Source organism: Dromaius novaehollandiae, chromosome 1, assembly GCF_036370855.1.
Source record: "Dromaius novaehollandiae isolate bDroNov1 chromosome 1, bDroNov1.hap1, whole genome shotgun sequence".
Taxonomy (NCBI): domain Eukaryota; kingdom Metazoa; phylum Chordata; class Aves; order Casuariiformes; family Dromaiidae; genus Dromaius; species Dromaius novaehollandiae.
The window spans coordinates 99,004,558-99,025,000 of NC_088098.1; the positions used below are offsets into that span (position 1 = coordinate 99,004,558).

The following is a 20,443-nucleotide window of genomic DNA, read 5'->3' on the forward strand; positions in this document are numbered from 1 at the left end:
GCAGGCCCTGCGGAAAAAAACCGGCAGAGCACGAGCAGCACACGAGGGAAAGTTGGTGTCTGCAGAAGTGGGGGGCGGCTCCAAGGCGACGGCGAGGCCGAGCCGCCGCTTCCCCGCGCCTGACGGCGCCCGCGGGGAGCCGCCGGGCCGCCCCTGCCGGCCTGGAGGCTCCCGCCGGGCATGTCCCTGCGCCCCGGGGAGCCGCGGCGGGCCGGGCCGGGCCGTTTCCCCGCCGGTGCCGGCGGCCGGCAGCATCGCCGGGGCGGCGGCGCGCGCGGGACGGCGGCCTCCCGGAGGGACAAGGCGGGCCGGGGGCGGAGGAGGCCGGGGCGCTGCCGGGAAGAGGCAGGCAGAGCCCGAGCGCGGGGCAGCGGCGGAGGCGGGGAGGCGCCAGGCCCGACCGCCGGGGAGCGCGGCGCCCCCGACCCGCCTCGGGGCGGCCGGGGGCGGGCGTGCGGGGGGAGAGGGGCGGGGCGGGACGTACCAACAGCCCCCCAGGGGGGACGCCGCGGCACCCCCTCCCACCGCTCCTCGGCCGGCCGCGTTGCCACGGAGAACCCCCGGCGCGCGAGCGCGGCTGCGATTTCGCAGAGCGGGGGCAGGGGCGCGGCGGGCCGAGACGACTCACGGCGGGGCCGGCAGAGAAGGGGAACAATAGGTGGGGGTCGAGGCGGGCGCGCCAGCCTGCCCGCGCGGCGCCCCTCCTTCCCCCCCGCCCCGCGGCGGGGTGGTGTGGCCCGCTCCGAGAGGGCGGGGAGTCGCGCGCAGCACCTCCCTGCTCGGCGACACACGCACCCGGCGCGGGGAGGCGGCTGCGGCTGGGCAGGGAGCGGGCTGGAGCCGTAGCGGCGGCGACTGGGAGCCCAGCCCGGAGCATGGCAAGGGCCGAAGAGGCCGTGGAGGCTGCCGCTGCTTTCCCCCGCTCGCCGTCTCCTCCTGCCCGGCGGGAACTTTTTCCGGCAGCCGCCGCTGGTGCCTCCCCGTGGTGGTGGTGGTGGCAGCGGCGGAGGCAGCAGCAGCAGCAGCGGCGGCGGCTCCGCTCGGCTGTGCCCCCCGGGCCGGGACTGGGGCTGTTGGGGCTGCTGTTCTCCCGCCTCTGCTGCAGTAAGTGAAACTTTTCCCTCTTGGTGGCCGGGGCAGGGAGAGGGGGCGGGCGGTGGAGGAGGGCGGCGAGAGAGAGAAATCCGAGAAATCTCGGCAGTGCCGGGGATGCGGGCGCGGCCGGGCCGGCCGGGGGACGCGGTGGAGTTGGGGGAAACTTTGTGTGCGCGCTCGGCGGGGCGGGGTGGCGGTTGCGTGGTGGCCGCGACGGGGAAGGGGAAGGAGGGCGGGACGCGACCGGGATCGCGCAAGTTTCTCCCGGGAGCGCTCGACGAGGGGGCGAAGCCCCCCGAGAGCGGCTGGGGGTGGGGGGGGAGCGGGATGAGGAGGGGACGAAGCCGGCGCCCGCCAGACTCCCGGCCGCTTTCCCCTTCCCTTCCCTCCCCGGGATGTCTCTCCGCCTTGCCCCGCTCCCGCCGCCGCTGGGACGGGCACCCGCCTCGAGGCGTCCCGGGGCGCCGCGGCTGGGGCCGGGACGGGGGCCGCGGCGGCCGCCCTGGCGGCAGCGGGCCGGGCCGGGCCGTTGCGCCGTGTTGTGGCGCCGTTGCCGGGAGCCGCGGCCGTTGGATTCCACTTGTCGCAGCGGGGACCGTTACGCGCGAGGGGTGCCGCGGCGGGGGGAGGCTGCGCTCCCGGGCACCGCGCTCGGGTGGAGCCTCCCGGCCTGAGCCGGGGCGGCGGGGGCCGGCTCTGCCCTTCGAGTTGCGCGTGTGTTTCTCCTCCTTGCTGGAGGGCTGCGGAGGCGGCTGGCGGCCACAGTTCACCGCGGGGAAAGCCGGGGCTGGCCGGCAGCGGGGGGAAGTTTCTCCGCCGCTCTCCGTGGCGCTCTCCTGGCGGGGCTGGGGTTTCTCCCCCAAAGTGACAGACCGTCCGCGGCCAATTCCCTTCTTCAGCGGTGCGCGTTGTCCTGGCTGCAGAAACTCACAGCTGCTCGTTTTCGTTTCTTTTCTTTCTTTTTTTGTTTTTGTCTTCTTTTTCCTAGCCTGTGGGAAAGACAATAGGGTGGGTCTTCGTGTGCATGGGGTTTATTTCGGAGAAGGAGGAATGCATGCTCTTTGCTTCTGATGCTGTTGGCTTGTATAGCTTTTTGCCTTAATGAGGGTGAAATTGGTGCTAGTTACTGTAGATTGATGGTTTTAGAGCTATTATCTCCTTGTGAAAATTGATTTGTGTACTCTGGATCACCCTCGAACAGCTGGTGCGGGGGGCACTACGGTGCAGGGTCCCCATGTGGTTCGATGTGACCAGACATAGAGAAATCTCTCCCTCCAATCACACCCAGCTCCTCATTTTTTTTATTTAGTATTTATTCCGGTCCTCCTCCCCTCCCTAGAAAACAAGCAGACGAGGTAGAAGTTTAAACTTAAATTAAGGGAGGATTTTACTGCATGAAGAGTGGAGTGTGTAATGTCATTTTTCACGGCAGTGGAAGACAAAAAGAAAGTGTAGTGGCTGTTTAAAGGGCAGACTGAAAACCATCATTCTGCTGTTTGTGTTCCCAATGCAGTAAGGACTAGTTGGCAGGGATTTTGTATTATAGGATACACTGTGTCCTCTCCCTCTAGAAGGAGGGTGAGGAACAAGTTAAAGGAAAAAGTCTCTGGAGGTTCATGTGATAAAAATACTTAGATGAGCTTACAAGGCATGCCACTATAAAGCAATGGTATTGTATCTGAGAAATCCTTTTGCAGGGAGGGAGTTGAGGCACTGCTGCTGTAAAATTGTGCTCTTGCATGTAATAGTCTCCCCCCTCTGGCAATGATGTGGCGCTCAGAACAGACGATTGTTACTAATTTAAGTTAAAAACATGCGTTTCCTGAAACAGAACCCTGTAAAATAGCATATGTTGCATCTGTCCTTAAAAAAAGCTTTGGTATAATTCCTTATTCTGGTGGTGAGCATACAACTATTTCAACTTACAGCTAATGTACTTGTGTAAATTCTGGTGAGAAGACAGACTGGTCCTAGTTGACCTGAATGTTAACTGCAATACTTGTTATAGCACAAGAGTTCTGCAGGACTAGTTGACTGTCATGTTAGTCACAGATTTGTTGGTGTGCTTCTTCAGAGGAGATGAACTATATGTTAGGGAAGCGTGCTGAATTGCTTGTTCAGAATTTGTTGTTGTTGCATACAGCGAGTATGTCCTGGCTACAAGATTAAGTCCCTGTACTGAGGTCTTTGGTTTGATAGCTGGTGATATTGGGTGGGGGTGGGAGATAATTATTGATTAAAAATAAGCTGGATTTGATATTATTCTATATGAAATAGATTCTGTGTTTAAAAAATTCCTTACAGAGCCCAAAGTTAATCTGAGTTAATAAAACCAAAGCAATTGAGCCCTAATGAATTAACGTTAATGCAAGGTTACTTCTACAGCATCCCCTCATTTTCAATGAAAAATAAAATGCTAAAATTGGGAGAATAAATGTTGCATTGATTTTTTTTTTTTTTTTTTTTTTTTAAAGCCCCAAATGGAGAGAGGGGAACCTCCCCAGGTGAAAACTAAATAAAACTTGATTTTCAAGCAGCAGAGTATGTTCATGCAGAGATGTCTGCCCTGAACCTAAGCAACTCAGACTTCCCCTGTACTGAGTTTTCTGGAGTCCTGGCAGAAGTGGCAGGTGATGGAAATCTGGAGTTCGTTTTCACTTGAAATAAATGAAACAAGGCCTATTGTCTTCTTGCATGTTCCCTAGAGCTATTGGCTGCATGTCTTAAAAAGCGCTAAAGACTGATAGTTAATTTTCCCATGAATAAACTTTGGAGCTGTTAGCTGCTAAGAAGCACTTATTAGGTGGTATTCAGCTTTATTTGTGGCCAATTGACTTTCTCAATATTAAACTGTCACATTTCAACACTTTTAAGGTTTGAAGACTTGGTGTTTGTAGTGTTGGCAAATGTATTTCCGCTAGCACTTTTTTTCCCTTCCCTTTGTTCAGGGTGATCTTTGCTCTTTTGAGCTGAAAAAGTTGTAGTTGCAGACCTGACATAACTTTGCCAAGCTAATTTTACATGTGAATGTGAAGATAATAGTAACAATGAAGTTAAGAGCATCCATATGCTGTGTCATGCAATAGGTTGCTATTTTAGTCTTGATGAGCGCAATTCAGATGTCACTCTTCCTGGATCCTTTTTGGCATATATGAACTTGACTGATGAGGCTTCAGAGTATCTGCCAGAAAGTCGGGATGTTATGTTGAAATAATGAGATTTTTACAAGTGTAAAGCTAAAAGGGGAAGCTTAAGGAACTGCTGGTGACTCTTGGACTGTGAGGTAAGAGGAGAACTGTTTTTGCTAAACATCTCAGTGTTTTAGATTACATTTTTTGCTGAATTTTCCCACAGTCTTTTTCCTTATCTTCATAACTGCTATAGAGCCTAAAAGGAGGGGGAAGAGGGAGATAATCATTGTAGATTTTTAAAAATGCTGGTGCCACTTCACAGAAACACATTTTGAGCATGCTTAGATGTTGACAGAACCCAAAATTGCTGACTGCTTTTGGTCACCATAGTTCCTGCTATTAGGTTAATTCTTATAATCCTAGCAAAAGCAAGAATTGAAAACATTGCCACCTCAAATGCAAACAGGAAAGCTTCGATATAAAATCAGATGAATTTTTACACAAATTTGAGCAACAGCTAGAGATGATTTTTTGATCTGTAGTTCCTCAGAGAAATATATTAAAGGGCAAAAAAAAAATGGGGAGGAGAGAGAAAAATACATGTAGAATCTGAAATAACAGCAACTTTTGGATTTTAAATACAAATAGACCTGTTCTGATAAATACTGTTCCTTTTAGTAAAGAATGTCTATAACGTTCAGCTTAATTTATTGTATGTACAGGTATCCACTTACTTCTCTGGCAATGAAGTATGTACAAAGTTTACAAAAGCAAAAGTATTGTAGTTTTGACCTAGAGGAAATGTATGGCATGCATAAGAAATTATAACAATCCATAAAATAACTGAATATATATTGTGGCAAATATTTTTCAGCTGTGCTGTAAATGTGAACCTGTGTGCTACTGAATAATAAAATTCTTGTAATTTCAGTGCCTCATTAGTTTGTATACAGTGATATATTTTTGCTGAGCTGTTGAAGTGAGTGTGAATTAAAGAAAAACTAAGCAAAATATAAAAGTAAAGGGGATAGAAAAGCTCCAAGATGCATTTTCAGGGACTTCTTTGAGGAAATACTTACCTTTCTTTCCAAGTTGAATTGTTGGCTATGTTTGGCTGCTTAATGAGGCTAGAAAAACAGTTATTTGTGGGCCACGTGTTTTTAAATTCACATTGAAAAGACTTCTCTTGAAGCATCCTGGAGTACAGCACTCCAGAGGGTAGTGGGGGTAGAAGGACAGCTAAGGGGGTTGGATCATAAATGTGAAAGCTGGATAAGGGAAGTCTACTGTATTAAAAAAAAAAAAAAAAAAAAAAAAGTGGGGGGGAGTTGCAAGTAAAACAAAGAAAATTCCTAAGTGACTTTTGACTAGACTAGTTCTTAAGTGACTAAGAACTCAAGCCATGATAAAAATATATTGAAGCTAAGCAAACAAGGTTACTTCCTTGGAAATGGGAAAGTGCGATGGTATGTTCAAAAACACTATAGAATGTGTTTTTTCCTCATTGTATGTAAAACAACAATCATCCTTAAGAAATTCTTGTCTGAATATGTTTTTAGAATAGGCAATGGTGAGAAATGTGCTCTTGAAAAAGTTTAGGGTGAGCCAATACGACAGTATCAAGAGAAAGAATGGGAGTACTGTAGAAGATACGTGAAAGAAGTTGGAGAGAAGGGGATATCGGTGGATTATGCAGGAAGTAGGACAGTGTATGAAACCACTGTGTGAGGAAATAAATAGAGCAACTGCACTGGAAGAAATAAGAGTGACCTCAAATAGAGGGGAGAGCAAAACCTGGATTGCTTGATAATTAGAGAAAATGAAACCTAAAGCTTGTCAAGCTTGTGCATCAAAACAGCTCGAAATAATACGTATTGCAGTTTTAGAACAGGTCTTAAACACTGTTTGATTGTGCTAGCTGTATCATGTTAGAGAGATGACTATGAGGCTGTGGTGCTCATGTAAAATAAATACAAAATAATAAAATGTGGATGCTAATGTTCTAATAAAATTACTGCATAGGTTTATAATTTTTGACTTTTCATGTTTTAGACTGTATTTTTCATGCATCTGTAGCATTATGTGGAAATAGTATGTTGGAGATGCTCTAACAGAAAGAATTGGTGTAAAATTTGCAAAGAAAAGGTGAAAGGAGGTGGCAGGTTTCATACTGACCAATGTTACAGTAATCACGAATTTTAAGATGAATGGGAGGAGTGAGGATGCCGACTGATGTTTTGGCTTCTGGTGTGCAAGTACTCTCATATACAGATGTAAGTGAAATGTAATCTTACTCTGACTTGTTAACATCTGAACACTTTGAGGACTATAAAAGGATTGTGATGGTGGTTTAGCCACTTTTTCTACATAAAGGTTGAGAACAGTTTCTTGGTTTAAACAGTGCATTTCTTTTTCACTGCCTCTTTAAATACTTCATATAAGAGCATTTATTTATTATGAAGATTGTTTGCTACTGGACCAAAGAGGACTCTGTCATGGCTTATTTCTTTAAGATTATAGAGCCAAATATCCTGTTTAGAAATGTAATCAAATCTAGGATGTTCTTTCTCCTGCTCCATTAATGTAATATTTTTTCGTTAGAAGATACTAGGAAACATACAGGACTCTTTTTGTAGCAAGAAAAGCAAAAATACATTGCCTTTACAGAGCCTGCCTACCTGAGGGAGTTGAGGAAAATGAGATAAGCTGATTTTCTTGGAAGTACTCTAAAATTTCTGCTCAAGTACAGAGCACTGTAAGTTGCACTGAGAGTTACATGGGTATGTGATGGTATAATTAGTCATGTTGTACTCAATCTAGTCAAATCATGGTTTCTTCAGGATCACTGAAGAATAAGGCAGGCCTGTGAGTTAGTGAATTGCCAGTGCTGGCTACTAAATTAAATGTTTAAACACAGGCTCATGGTGAAGAACTTCAAGGCATAACATAATGCTTCCAGTCATAATAAACTTTCTTGTGTGGGATCTGATAGATCAGTGCCTTGAGTTATTTTCTTCTTCTTCTGTTCAGCTAATTACCTTTGAGGCATGGGGCTGTTTCAAATGTTAAATCACAAGTAGGTCTTTCTGTCCATGAATTACTAATAGTATAAAGTTAGAAGCAAGAATAAAAACCTCTGAAGTCTCTAAACTTCAGTCTCCATTCTCTATCTCTTGTTTACCTGTGTTCTCCAAATGTAAGAAACTGATCAGGTGAAGTTTTGTGGCTGTATGTTTTCAAGAGGAAATTTCTTGAGTTAAAATACCAAGAAGGTCACTAATAATTCAGGTAGTGAAAAGTAACAAGCTTCCAGATTCTTTTCTGATAGTCTCTGTTCAGTATTTTTTGTTGTTTCAGTTGGTTTTCAGGCAGTGTAGGGGAGTAGAAGCAATTTAAATTTTCTGATACCCTAAAATAGCATGTTTTAACCTTCTCCATGTGAAGGCTAGTCAAGTGTTGATTTGTCTTGAGTTGGCTGGAGTACTAGGATTACCTTCAGCAGTAGATGGCTTTTGCTGTTTTTCTTTTTTTCCTTTAAGTACTACATTATGTTTGTATGTCTAAAAGGAATCATCAGTTTCTCTTTTTCTATTAGTCAATGCTAGTGTAATGTGACTGTTCTTAAACTTGTCCTCAATATCTTCCTGGGGTTGGTTAGAAGAGACATGCTTTCCTTAAAAGCAACTGCTCTTATAACACTAACACCCTCTAAGTATTATGACTGTAATGCAGTAGCATGTGCAGAATTTCAAAGTATTACAATAGCAATCTCTTGCCAAAAAAAGGTATTTACTGAAAGGTAAATAAAGACTAGTGAAACAGATCTCCATAGTAGATGTGCATAGAGATGGGTAGAGGGTACGGTTATTTTGATGAATTTAATAGTAAGAGTTGATTTCTGACCTGTTTTCTTCACTAGCCCTTGGGTTAGAGGATTATAAATTAATGCTTAGCTTAAGTTTCTCTTAATCCAGTTTCATGAGGGCATTTTATTTCCTTTCTACTTGCAATAACACCCATGCAGCATCTGATTAAGCTGAATACTAGTAATTGCTGGGACAAGCACACTTAAGAACACACCACTAGGTGACAGGATGCTGGAAGTAGGACTTCAAAAAGTTGAGTCTGTGTTCAAGCTGGGTAACTAGCTTTGCTAATTTCTTGTCAGTGTACATCAGCTGGTAAAACAGTCAGTTTAATCAAAGATGATAACTTCAGTGTCATCAAATGCAGGAAACTTCTGCATAATAACAGATACTAATTGAGGCATCACAACTTCTGGTTTGTACTAACTTAACTTGGGATAAAAATTTTTCAAGCTGATTATATGAGAATTGTTACTATGATTCTCTTTATTTTCCTTTTTCTTCTTTCCCTCTTGGCCCTTGCCACAATAAAAGTATACTTAGTTGACTCTGCTAAAGCTTATAGTTAGAGGTTGGTGAAGCAAAGATGAAGAGGAGTTAGGCTTAATTCCATCTTTGAGCATATTTGTAAATGTTGATAGTATTTCAATTATAAAAACTCAGCAGTTGTCCCTTCTCCAGTGATGCTACTGCTGTGTTTTAAACACTTGTATGCACTTGTAACTTCAAAAGTTAAATTTCCTTTAAATAGAAATAGTGTTGTTATGACTTGATTAAGGTACTGAGACTTTTTAAAAAGCATAATTGGCCCTATAGATCTAAGAAATCAAACATGAGAATTTGGTTGTGAACATACTGTTAATCATTTGTTAACAGATTTAAATGTATCCTTGTTAAAAGTTCTAATATGTGTTTGGTAGCCGAGATGGCATTAAATTATTTAACTTTGGTAAGTGCAGCATACCAGCAAGTATAACATACCAGTTTACTCAGGATATTCTACATGGGAGGAATTTTACTAAGCTTAGATGTCCCTCTGTGTAGCTAGCTGTGTTTCAGGAGTTTGTGGTATCGGAGGTAGTTCAAGCTTCTGCACATAGATTTATGTCTAAGGCCACTCTTAAATTCGTGTCTGTAAAAGAGTAAGACTTTGGACTACAAGTAGGTGTCGCTGTTGATGAGTCAAAGTCTTCATGTAAACATTTAAAAATTAATTGCCTACTAACAAATCAGAATATAGTTTGCTGTAGACATTATTTTGTGTAAGGCTCTTGTAGAATCTTCTAAAGATTCTGCTGAGAATGCTCTGCCGCACAGAAAGAGGTAAGGACCGTGGAACTCTATGGGACTGGTTAGTGAGAGTTCACTCAGTGACAGATTTTGAGGGTACCACTCTACAGCAGTGTTTCCCAAGCTAGGCCTCTTGATTCTTAGGTGTATTAAATTCATGTGGCTGCAAATAAGGTGAAAGCTAAGATAGGGAGAAAAAGGAGTTAGTGGTGTCCTCACAATTTGAGATGCTGCTCTGAAAAGAGGTCCTGTATTGATTGCTATGAATATCTAAGGCATGACTCTAGACAAAGAAAGAACAATGAGTGTTATGTGCCATGACTTTAGTAAGGCTTTCAACAAGTACCAAGTCCAACTGGAGGCCTGTTACTGGTGGCATTCCTCAGGGATCAGTACTAAGACAGTTTGTCTTCATTCCAACCTATTTTCCAGGTCAGTAAGGCACTTCTAGCAAGTTTGTGGATGATACCAAATTGAGAGGCGTAGTTGATAGCCTGGAGAGTAGGGCTAATTGAGGGGGATGCCTGCAAGCTGGAGAAATGGCTGGTAGGAACCTCATGAAGGTCAATAAAAGCAAATGACAAGTCCTTCTGGGATGGAATGGCCCCATGCAGCAGAAAAGGCATGGTGCCAGTTGTGAAAGGGAGCCCCTAGAGGAAAGGGTCTGGGTGTCCTCAGGGATGTGGATCAGCAGTATGCCTTTGTTCTGTAAAAGGTAAAGTGCATGCTGTGGGTGGTAGTAGCAAAAGTGTGGCCAGCAGGTTAAAGGAAGCAATTTTCTTCTGCTCAGAGCTTGTGAGACATCACCTGGAGCTGTGTGTGATTTTGTGCTCTCAAATGTAGGGCGGATGCTGATGCCTTTGCAGTGGGCCACTAAGATAAGGAGACTGCAGTGCATAATGTATGAAGAGAGGCTGAGAACTGTTTGCTCATCCTTGAGAAATGAAAAGTCTAGGGGGAGGAATTTAATTGCTGGCTACAACTGCTTAATGGGAGGCGATGGAGCTGGACTCTCCTCAGACGTGTATAGGGAAAGGATGAGAGGCAACAGAAACAACCTGCAACAAGGGAAATGCTAATAAAATATTACTAATAGCTTTTTTTCACAAGGAAAGAAGAATAAAGCACTGAAACAGATTGTGGAATCTCTGTCCATGGAGATATTTAGAACTCCACTGTGTTATGATCCTGAGCAACCTGATCTGACTTCAGAATTGGCCCTGCTTTGAGCTGGGGGTTAGATTGAATAACATCCAGAAGTCCGTTCTAACCTAAGTGAGTCTCAATTTTGTGCATGGGTAGGCAGGAGCTAATACTACAGTTGCTAGCCCTGGAAGAAAATGTAGAAATCATATAGGAGTCTTTTTCTATTAAGCTTAAAATGTCTGAATAAAGCCTGAAACAAGATTTTCCCATCAAGCAGTTTGTTTGGATCCCCTTGTTGTCTTCTAATGTAAGTAATAACTTTTAGAGAATGTCTTTAAGAAATATGTGCCTGCATTTCTTCTGTTCAGTAAGTAGCCAGTAAGACCACTGTTTACAGCACAGAGCTCAGAGCAATGCTGGCAGTGTGACAAATACTAAAAATATGGTTTGGTAGTAAATAGAGCAGCTATTATACAGCATTATGTGCATAGCTATCATCTAGTTAGGTGCAGGTCTTGGGGGAAAGAGTAAGTTTTTTGGAATAATTTACAGTGGAGGGTAGCCTTAGGAGCAAATCGAAAGCAAGCAGTGTCAGAAATGAACGGGTGGCTGGCATCCTCTGAGCTTTGTAATTTAACTTGTAACTTTATCAGATCTTGTCATGGACAGCTGAGATTTAGACATATCTTATGGTTTGCTCCTCACAAAATTTGTCTATTTTGCATTTCATAGTATGGCTGTGATTGTTAAATATTGGCAGATAATCAAACTTTACAAATAAGTGAACATGTGAAGTTTATGCTTTAGCAGTCACAAGCAAGCTCAGGAAGAAAACACTTTATATAGTATAAAGTACACCTTCTCTTCCCTCAGATCTCAGTTATTCCTAAATTAGCTGCTATATGCTTTAGGATAAATGTCTGAAAATGAGCAAAACTGTATTTAAAAGAAAGGAGACACGACTTCCTGCTTAAGGGTGTCAAGACTTTTATAGGGATTGAAGGTCTAGTCCACTTCACAAAGAAGGGCATTGCGCACTAGTGCTTCTGACCAGTTTTTTAATGGTTCTGTAATTCCAAGTTGGGAGATACAATTGAGGGGACAAGGAATGCTGAATGCTTAGGACTGTTGCTGTATGCTTAGTAGAGTTTCTGTTCGTCTCCTAAAATTCGTTGCGCATGCACGCGCACACACACAAACTGGGTGCTTAATTTAATAAATTCTGAATTTTTGTTTATACAGAATTTTGTGCTAGCTTTTCCTCAAGCTTTCTGTAAGGACTGTTTACTTTCCCAGCACCAAATGATGTGAGCTGTCCCTGTGTGCCATGTTCCTTTCTCCATTAAAAATCAGAGCCAAGTCCATCTTTGTTTGACATAAATTTTTGTCTTAATAATATCCCTTTAGCACCATATTAAAGATGTCAATACAGCAGTATTTTTTCCGTTGTTCTCATTCCCCCACATGTCTCAGTTATTTAAGTTTGTTTGTGCTTAGATTTAATTCTTGGTCAAGCTTTATGGGAATTTTGAAGTCATTCAATATGATACACATTTAAATGTGTATCACTGCCTATCAGTAGTTAAATACTTAAAAGCAAGGCAGCTCTGGTAGTATGTGCTGCAAAACTGATTTTCTAGTTGATATGTTAAACTATCTTGTATTTATACTTTATGAACTTACCTTCCTAAGACAAAGGGAAACAATCTATGTAGTCTTTACTTCGACTTTTATTGGCCAGTGCTGCCTGAACTGGCCAATTCAGAAATCTACCTACCTTCCCCCCCCCCTTGGATAGGGAAGATCAGTTAAAAATTAGAAGTTAAATGGCTTAGTAGTAGAACGCTTAATAACTTAACTGATCAGGCTTTATTAGACCTTTCATTAGAACATAAAGTTAAATAGTAATTGTGAAATCCAGAAATTCGTGGTTAATTGTTTCTTGGTATCCACAGAATAAGGCAGACTTAAACTACTGGTAATGATTAATGGAGAAATGGATTCCTAGAGGTGTGGCACAGCTTGTGAAGAGCAGAAACTACATAAGTAGAAAAGCACTGAAACAGATGTAGAAACTTTTTTAAGGTTTAACAGTGTACAACAAAATAATGACCTACAGCTGTAGGTCTATTAATAGGCACCTAAACATGGGGAAATACACTAATTCTTGATTTAGACTTTTATTGCTTCTTATAGCCAGCTGAGTTGACTGCCATTCCAACAAGTGTGCCATGCAGTGTAGTAGCTAATATGTAGATTCTAGCTGACCACTGGAGCTTTCTTGTTGTGGTGTAAATAGTGGGAAATGCCTGAAGGATCAGGTACTGACACTTGATCACTAAGACTTCAGCAATTACAGCCCAGCCCAAATTCTTTAACATGTTACTGGCTCTGAATTATCTGCTATCTGCATTATCTGATTCTCCTAATTGCCCTCTGAACTTATAACTTCATTTGAGGCTGGGGCAAAACATCCGCTGGTTTAGACTGAAGTGAGAAAAAAACCCCACATCTTCATTTTTGGACCTTTGCATGATATTCTGTTGGAGGAACTGTTAGTGTGAGAATGAAGACTAGTAGTAGTAGTACTCCTCTCCAGGAGTTTTCGGTGGTCTTGGTGTGGCACAGCAGTGTGAGAAGATTGTGACTCTGAAATTAGTAGCAGCTTGCTGCCAAAGTAGTGGATTATTCCTGACATACGGCTGCTATAACATGCAAATTTTCATCCAGCACATTTTTTGCTTATCAGATATTACTGGAGAGAAGGGTAGCTATAGCTAGAGCATTTATGTCATAGCTGAGTTGCTTTAAGTTCCAGTGGATAGCTTGTCTTCTTCCCTACCTCCACTGTACTATTTGCATGTATACAAGTTATGTCCTAATTATATTGTGAGTACATCCCTTAGAAGGGGGAGGAACTAATGACAGGAAGACTTGGTTGTGACAATGCCTCAGTCAGCTGTTGCTTCCTGTAGTGTGCAAGATCAAATTTTTGTTTGCTAATTCCTTGAGTCATTCCTTCACCAGTATCTGCTAGGCCTATCAGCATAGTGCTGACTTGACTGTCCTTTGTAAAAGCATTAACTCAAAGGTGTTGTGAAAGCTTTTTTCTGTGTTTTTCTTTTCTTTTTTTTTTTTTAAAGCTTTTCTTAAAATTATTGGCTGCTAGCTGGGATTTGTACTAATGAGGGTAAACCTGAAACTGTAGTCTCAGCACTTTTATTCATCAGATAGATGAAATTAAAATTACTTAGTGGTTTCTTCACATGTTTGCACCTAGTTTTATAATAATGTGAGTTAATGCATATTAATAGCCTAGTGTTCTGTATAATGGACTTAATGTCCACATAAAAAAGAGAAGGAGGGTGGTAATTTTCAGAGAGACTCTCCTGGGGCAGGAGAACAGCAGCACCCTTCTGACAATCTAACTTGATGTGTTGAGAAGACTACTTCTTTCTGGGCACTTGGTTTCAGGGTGTTGCAGAGAGACTGCTGAGTCCAGCCTTCTGACTACTACCCTTCACTGATATCCGTGATTATCCGATGATTCTGCCAGGGGTGACCGTGAGTATTATCAAGAGTGACTAAAGAGCCTGGGGACCCAGGCTGTGGTCTCGACAATAATCCCAAGTGAATGAGAGAGGCTCAGATAGAAGTGGATGCATCTACTGGATCAATGTCTAGCAGCATGGCTGATGTTGCAGGCAAGGCTTTGACTTCTCTGACCCCTGGGCCCTCCTAGAGGAAGAGGGGGGGACAAATCCATCAAAGTCATGTGGGAGTTTCTTTTCCAACAGCCTTGCTAACTTGTGGGAGAACTTTAGACTAGGATTGTTGACTGTCTTCAGATTATCTCTATTCTGAGGATAAGTGAAGGTATGAGAAGCAATGAAGTGTCTGGGGGGACATGATGGGGAAGACACTATCACTCCTGCTGTGAAGACAGCACATAGGGGGGCCCATCCCTAGTGACTGTGCACAGATGCACCCAGTTTGGGAAATGGGGGGAATTGAAAGTCTGTGCACAGCTGCAGAGCTATGGCCTCATTTGGATTCCAGAGATGTGGTGGGTTAGCTTGCATGACTGGAGTATTGCAGTTAGTTGGAGTCATGCTTTTCAAGAAAGGCGAACTGGGAAGGAGGGGTTGCACTATATAGAAAAGCAGCTGAAGTGCATGGAGCTTTGCCCTGCAGCAAGTGATAAGCTGGTTGAAAGGCTACGGGTAGGGTTAAGAGGACAGACCAAAGCAGGTATTAAAGGTCTGCTACTGATGGCCTGATCAAAAAGAGGAAGTAGAAGCCTACTTTAGGCAGCTCAAAGAAGCCTCATGATCACAGGCTGTGCTGCTCGTGGGAGACTTCAAGCAGCCTGGCATCTGCTGAAAGAGCAATAGGGCTGGGCACAAGTCATCTGGGAGATCTCTGGAGTGTACTGAAGACCATTTCTTGATTGCGGGTGATCATGGACTGACTAGGGGAGATGTTCTACTTACTGGATCTGTTTATGCACAAGGAAGAACTGGTTGAAGATGTGAAGGTCAAGGGCAGTCTTTGCTGCAGTGATTTTTTTTGAGTCTGGAGCTTGAAATTGTGGGAAAAAGACCACTAGAATCATAACACTGAACTTCAGGAGAGAAGATTTCACCTTTTTCAGGTATCTGCTTGTCATGTTCTCATGGGAAACTGCCTTGGGCAAACAAGCTTGAGACAGCTGACTGATCTTCAAGGAAAACCTCTTCAGTTTACAAGAAGGATCTACTGCAGTGTGCAGGAAGTTCAGCAGGTGTGGCAGAAGGTCAGCATGGATGAACAGGGAACTCTTCACTGAGCTCAGATGCACAAAGAAAATTCACAGAAAGTTGAAGCAGGGATAGGCTGCTCAGGAGGAGTATAGAGATGCTGCCTGAGAGCACAGAGATAGAGCTAGGGAAGCTGGGGCTCAGCTGCAGCTGAAACTAGTAAGGGATATGAAGGATGACAGAAAGGGCTTCTATAACTACATTGGCAGCAAAAGAAAATCTAAGGGAAATGTGCCCCCACTACTCAGTGGGGCAGAGACCTAGTGAGGAAGGACATGGAAAAAGCTGAGGTGTGTGATGCTTTATTTATTGTCTTAGTTTTTCACTGGTAAGATCTGGCCTCCCTGTTCCTGAGCCTACTAGCAAAGTCTGTGGGAATGTAACATTACCTACAATAGAGAAAGGTACAGAAGCTACTGGACATATGCAGGACCATTGACTCAAATGGGATGCGTCTGAGAGTGCTGAGAAAGCTAGCTGATGTCACTATTCTGTCATCTTTGAAAGATCATGGTGACTGGAGGAGGTTCCTCATGACTGGAAAAAGGCAGATGTTACTTCCTTTTTGCAGAGATCCAGGGAGCTACAGTCTGGTCAGTCTTGCCTCAGTCCCTGGGAAGATTATGGAGCAAATCCTCTGCCATTTCTAGGCATGTGAAGGTCAGGAAAGTGGTTGGGAATGACCAGTGTAGATTTTCCAAGGGCAAATCATGACTGGTCAGATTGCCTCCTACAATGACATGAACGGCTGAGTGAATAAGCAGAGAACAGATGGCGTTGCTTACTTGACTTTGGCAAGGCCTTTGACACTGACTCTCATAGTATCCTTGTAGCAAAAATGAGATGTGTGCTGGTAAGGGGGAAATAAGGTGATTGGAAATTTGACTGCCCTTTTAGTCTGACAATTCAGTGGTGGCTGTAAAAAGTTCAACTGGTGGCTGGTTACTAATGTTATCCCTCCGTAGTTGATACTGAGGCCAATACTATTTCATGTCTTCGCTAATGACTGGGAAGATAAGATAGGGTGTGGTCTCAGCCAGTTCATGGATGATACCAAACTAGGAGAGCAGTTGATACACTAGAGGGCAGGGTTGCTACTTCGACCTCAACAGGTTGGAAAAATGAGCTGCCAGGAACCTCATGGAGTTCAACAATGGAAAGTGGCGGATCTTACAGTTGAACTGGAATGAGGGACAACTGGCTGTAAGGCAGCTTGGCAGGCAAAGACCTGGTGAATAACAAACTGAGCATGGGTCAGCAGTATGCCCTTGCAGGGTTGTGTTAGCAAGAGTGCGGCCAGCTGATCGAGGGAAGTGCTCCTTCCCCTCTGTTTGGCACCGGTGAGACCACCCCTGGAGCACTGTGTGTAGTTTGGGGCTCCCCAATACGAGGGAAACCTGCTGCGCTGGAGCAAGTCAAGCGGCAGGCCACCCCAGCTGGTTGGGAACTAGAGCCCTGGGCATGGGAGAATAGGCTGTGAGAGCTGGGCTCCTTCAGCTGGGAGGAGGGAAGGCTGAGGGGAGCTCCTGTTGCTGCCTCCTGGCCTGGTGTAGAGAAGATGGAGCCAGACTGTTTCCAGAGGTGTGAGACAAGCACAGACTGGAATGTGGGAAATTTCAACTCGATATAAGGAAAATTCCCTTCATGAGGGAGGTTGGGCACTGGAGCAGGTGCCTAGAGGCTGAGGAACCTCATTGCTGAGAGATGGTCAAGACTTGACCAGACAAGGCCCTGAGCAGCCTGGTCTAACTGGACCTACTTTGAGCAGGGCAAGGTAGCTTCTAGAGGTCTCATGCAATGTATGTTACTTCATTATTCTGTAAATTAGTATTGCAGGTTATTTGCCCTTGCCAATTGCAAGTGCGTTATGAAGAAACCTATACCTAGGACTTCTCTTGTTCGAGATAATTGGTTGCTATATTGGCTGGAGCCGATGAATACAATTTTTAGCTGCCTCCAGAGTTGACCTGTTAAACACTTTGGAGACATCACAGGCTTTCTGTGAATGTGTTTTCTCTGATGGCCGCTACAGATAAATAGCAAATTCTGGGACGTGAGTATTTTGAATGCCTGGGTCCAATGGATTAAGTCCACAACAGGTGAAGACTCTCTTGCTGCTAACAATTTATACTCTGGGATAGGCTAGGCAGCAATCTTCTGTAATAGTCTAGCAAGCCACATGTTACAGGTATCCTTGCAATCAGTACAGCATTGTACATATCTGTTACTGTGCAGCAGAACAGTAGCCTCCTAGATGGTAATGAAAGGCAGTGATAAAGTATAAGATTCTTATGTCATTTTTCGCTTTGTAATGCATTTTTGGTTTCCGATTGCAGTTGCCATCTTGTATTTCTGTTAGTTCATGTAATGGTAACTTCATTATATGATAGTGCTGAAACAACAGACATAACGGGAGAAAAGTTGTCGTGAGACTTAGTGCGTCTCCTGGAGCATCAATCTAAGCTCTTGCAAGTTTGTGGCTAGGTAGAAGAGACTGCTGCTACATCATTGATCACTCATGGATTTTGAAATGAAGCAGGAACGATGGGCAGTACTGCTCCAGACTGATGTGATAATGTGCTGTCCTGTTCCCCTACCCTACTTCCTCTTTCCTTCCAAAAAAAAAAAACGGAAATCCACAACATGTAATGCCAGCAGGTATTGTGATGGCATTAAATCGTTTTTCTAGTAAAGAGTAGAGAGATTTGGAGTCTGTGGAAGAAAGTGTGGAAGGGTATGTATCTGACCAAACCTTTAGTTAGCAGTCATTTGTGGTCTTGTTAGGGTCTCTCTCTAGAGGGTCTTCATATGGTGGAAGTTATAGTTCTGGGTGGTGCTGGAGGATAGTAGAATCTTATCCATTCCATTTTCTAGAGCATGAGATGTCGTAATTCAACATAACTCCTTGTTGCTCATACTAAGTTGGAATAAGGGTGAATTGCACAGAATTATGGAGGGTCTTACGAGACTGAGTAATTGAGTAATGAAACAAACTGACTAATTTTAGTACAGATGAATGTTAAGTGATGCACCTAAGGCCTCCTTTGTGGAGGAGAGGAATAATCTTGAATTCATATGTATTATGGCCTCTGAGGTCACTTTCTGTAACTTGGAAACAAGACCTTGGGTCTTTAGTCAGTTCCATGAACTGATGCTTTCTATGTCGGTTACCCTTTTTTTTTTGGGGGGGGGGGGGGGGAAGAATGTGGGATCCAAATCAAATATTGGGGTGCTTGAAAAGACAGAACGTGCTGTGCTGCTACGTAAATAGGTCGTTCATTCTTTAGATATTCTATGCAGTTTTGGTTCCCTGATTTAAAAAAATAAAAATAAAATTTAAAAAAGCAAAAGAAAAAAAAACCCTTAGGATTGGAGTAGGTTCAGAGAAGGACAGCAAGGATAAAAGGTACAAAAAGAGGCTTTTTTGTATGAAACAATGTGTAGGCTAAGACTTCTCAGTTCAGAAAAGAGGTGGTTCTTTGGGGGAGAAGAGGGAGGGATATGCTAGGATGTGCAAAACCTTGAGTGATGTCAACAGTGTGCTAGCAGGAGGCAGGTGATGAGTCGAGACCTGGAGGCAGATGACAGAGGTTGAGACCTGGAGTGCAGGCCACACTCTGACACTGAATTTTGTAGTCATATTGCAAGCTTTGGATGCCCTCTTTTCACCTGTACAGTCAATTGTGTAGGTAGTCCCTCTCATTTCAGATGTGCTTTTGACTTAAGGGCTGCTGTTACCTGAAGAAACATCCTTCTTTAAGCCTTGCCTTGATTGGACTGGCCTTCATTGGCGCAGCATGGCTGAGCATCTTGCATTCGGTTGTGAATGTGGGAGAATAGAGTGGAGAATACAGAATACACCCATAACGTGAGTGATTTTACAGCAGCCTGAGCAGCTCATGCCTATCTCTGAAGTCTGGAGTCTAGCTGTAAGCTGTGCTGTCTTTTCTGTTTTGCACCCTCAAGAGGAAAGCAGAAGACCTTTGCTAGAGGTCTTGCATGAAGGTAGCTGCATATACTAGACTAGTGTATTGTTTTGAAGCAGTTCTTGTGCCATAATATTCTCTTTTGAACTTAATGTCATCTCTTTTGAACTTAAATGATGGTGCCAGTGATGGAACTTGTGGACTTAGCTCTGAAGAGCCATACTGGAACTGAAACCTTTTAAAAATGAATTGCTCTCCAGTGACTTTTTTTGATAATATGCATATTTGTCTCTTCATGCTAATGATTAAATCTGTTATATAAAGCACTTGGTAGTAGGTGATGGGACTTCATTAAATGGAAATGAAGCTTTACGTTATAGAAGGGGAAAAGCTTAAGTGCTGGCTGACTCAAACTTAAGTGATGTGGTGTCACCTCAGATATCCTGAATGAAATTACTACCATAATCTTGAATTTATGACTCTGCAAGTAAATGATGAAATGGAGCTTTTAAAATAAATTTTAAGCAAGCAGTACTAAACTTGTTTCTAAACATAGTGTTGTAACTTAACTTTTTGATGAACACTTTTGGAATGAGTTACTTTTCTCAAAGTTGAAAGCTATTAATTCTCCAAGTCTCATTTGTGGTTGAGGAAGAGAAAGCTGGTCTCTAAAGAGTGACTTGAGTATGGCAGAATCATTCAGTTGTGGACAAACTGGTGCCAACATGCTAGAGTGGTGTCTTCAATTCTTCATAATCACTTACAGACTTGCTGTAATTTTTGGAACCTTTCTGCCGGCTCTCTAACCAGTTGCTTAGCATCCTGTAACTGTAATTTACGCTTGTTCCTGCTTGCTACTATTCTCATTTGGACCCATTAGAACTCGAAGCTTTTCTCTCTGCTTTTCAGGGTTTCCCCTGGCTGACTTTGTTATGCGTAATTTTACTTGTTGTTTTTTTTTCCTGTCTCTAATGTGCTTAGTTGGCAACCCCACAGATACAGAACAGGAGCACAGTGCTCCTTTTCACCTCTCGCCATATCTCTTAGATAATTTGGTTGTATGTTTAAACTGGATGCCACATAAGAGGACTTTAGCCTTTTCCTCCAGGTCAGTTTGTCAGGACTATTGACTCTTCTGTGTTTCAAGTGATTTTGAAGTTCTCTTTAAAGGGGATGGGAGGCTTGGTTAA

At 43.7% G+C, this 20,443-nt stretch overlaps 1 protein-coding gene across 3 annotated transcripts in view; it reads left to right on the top strand.

Annotated features, from left to right (window-relative positions):
• The first annotated feature begins 723 nt into the window (after positions 1 to 723).
• The window catches only part of NECTIN3 (nectin cell adhesion molecule 3), a 65,136-nt gene continuing 45,416 nt past the window's right edge, over positions 724 to 20,443 (top strand). Inside the window, exon 1 of one of the 3 annotated variants that reach the window (XM_064522007.1) lies at positions 724 to 1,104. In XM_064522007.1, coding sequence (XP_064378077.1) covers positions 876 to 1,104 — 229 coding nt within the window. In that variant the 5' untranslated portion in view covers positions 724 to 875. The remainder of the gene's footprint in view (positions 1,105 to 20,443) is intronic. The other 2 variants (XM_026112303.2, XM_026112302.2) reach the window with 2 other exon arrangements.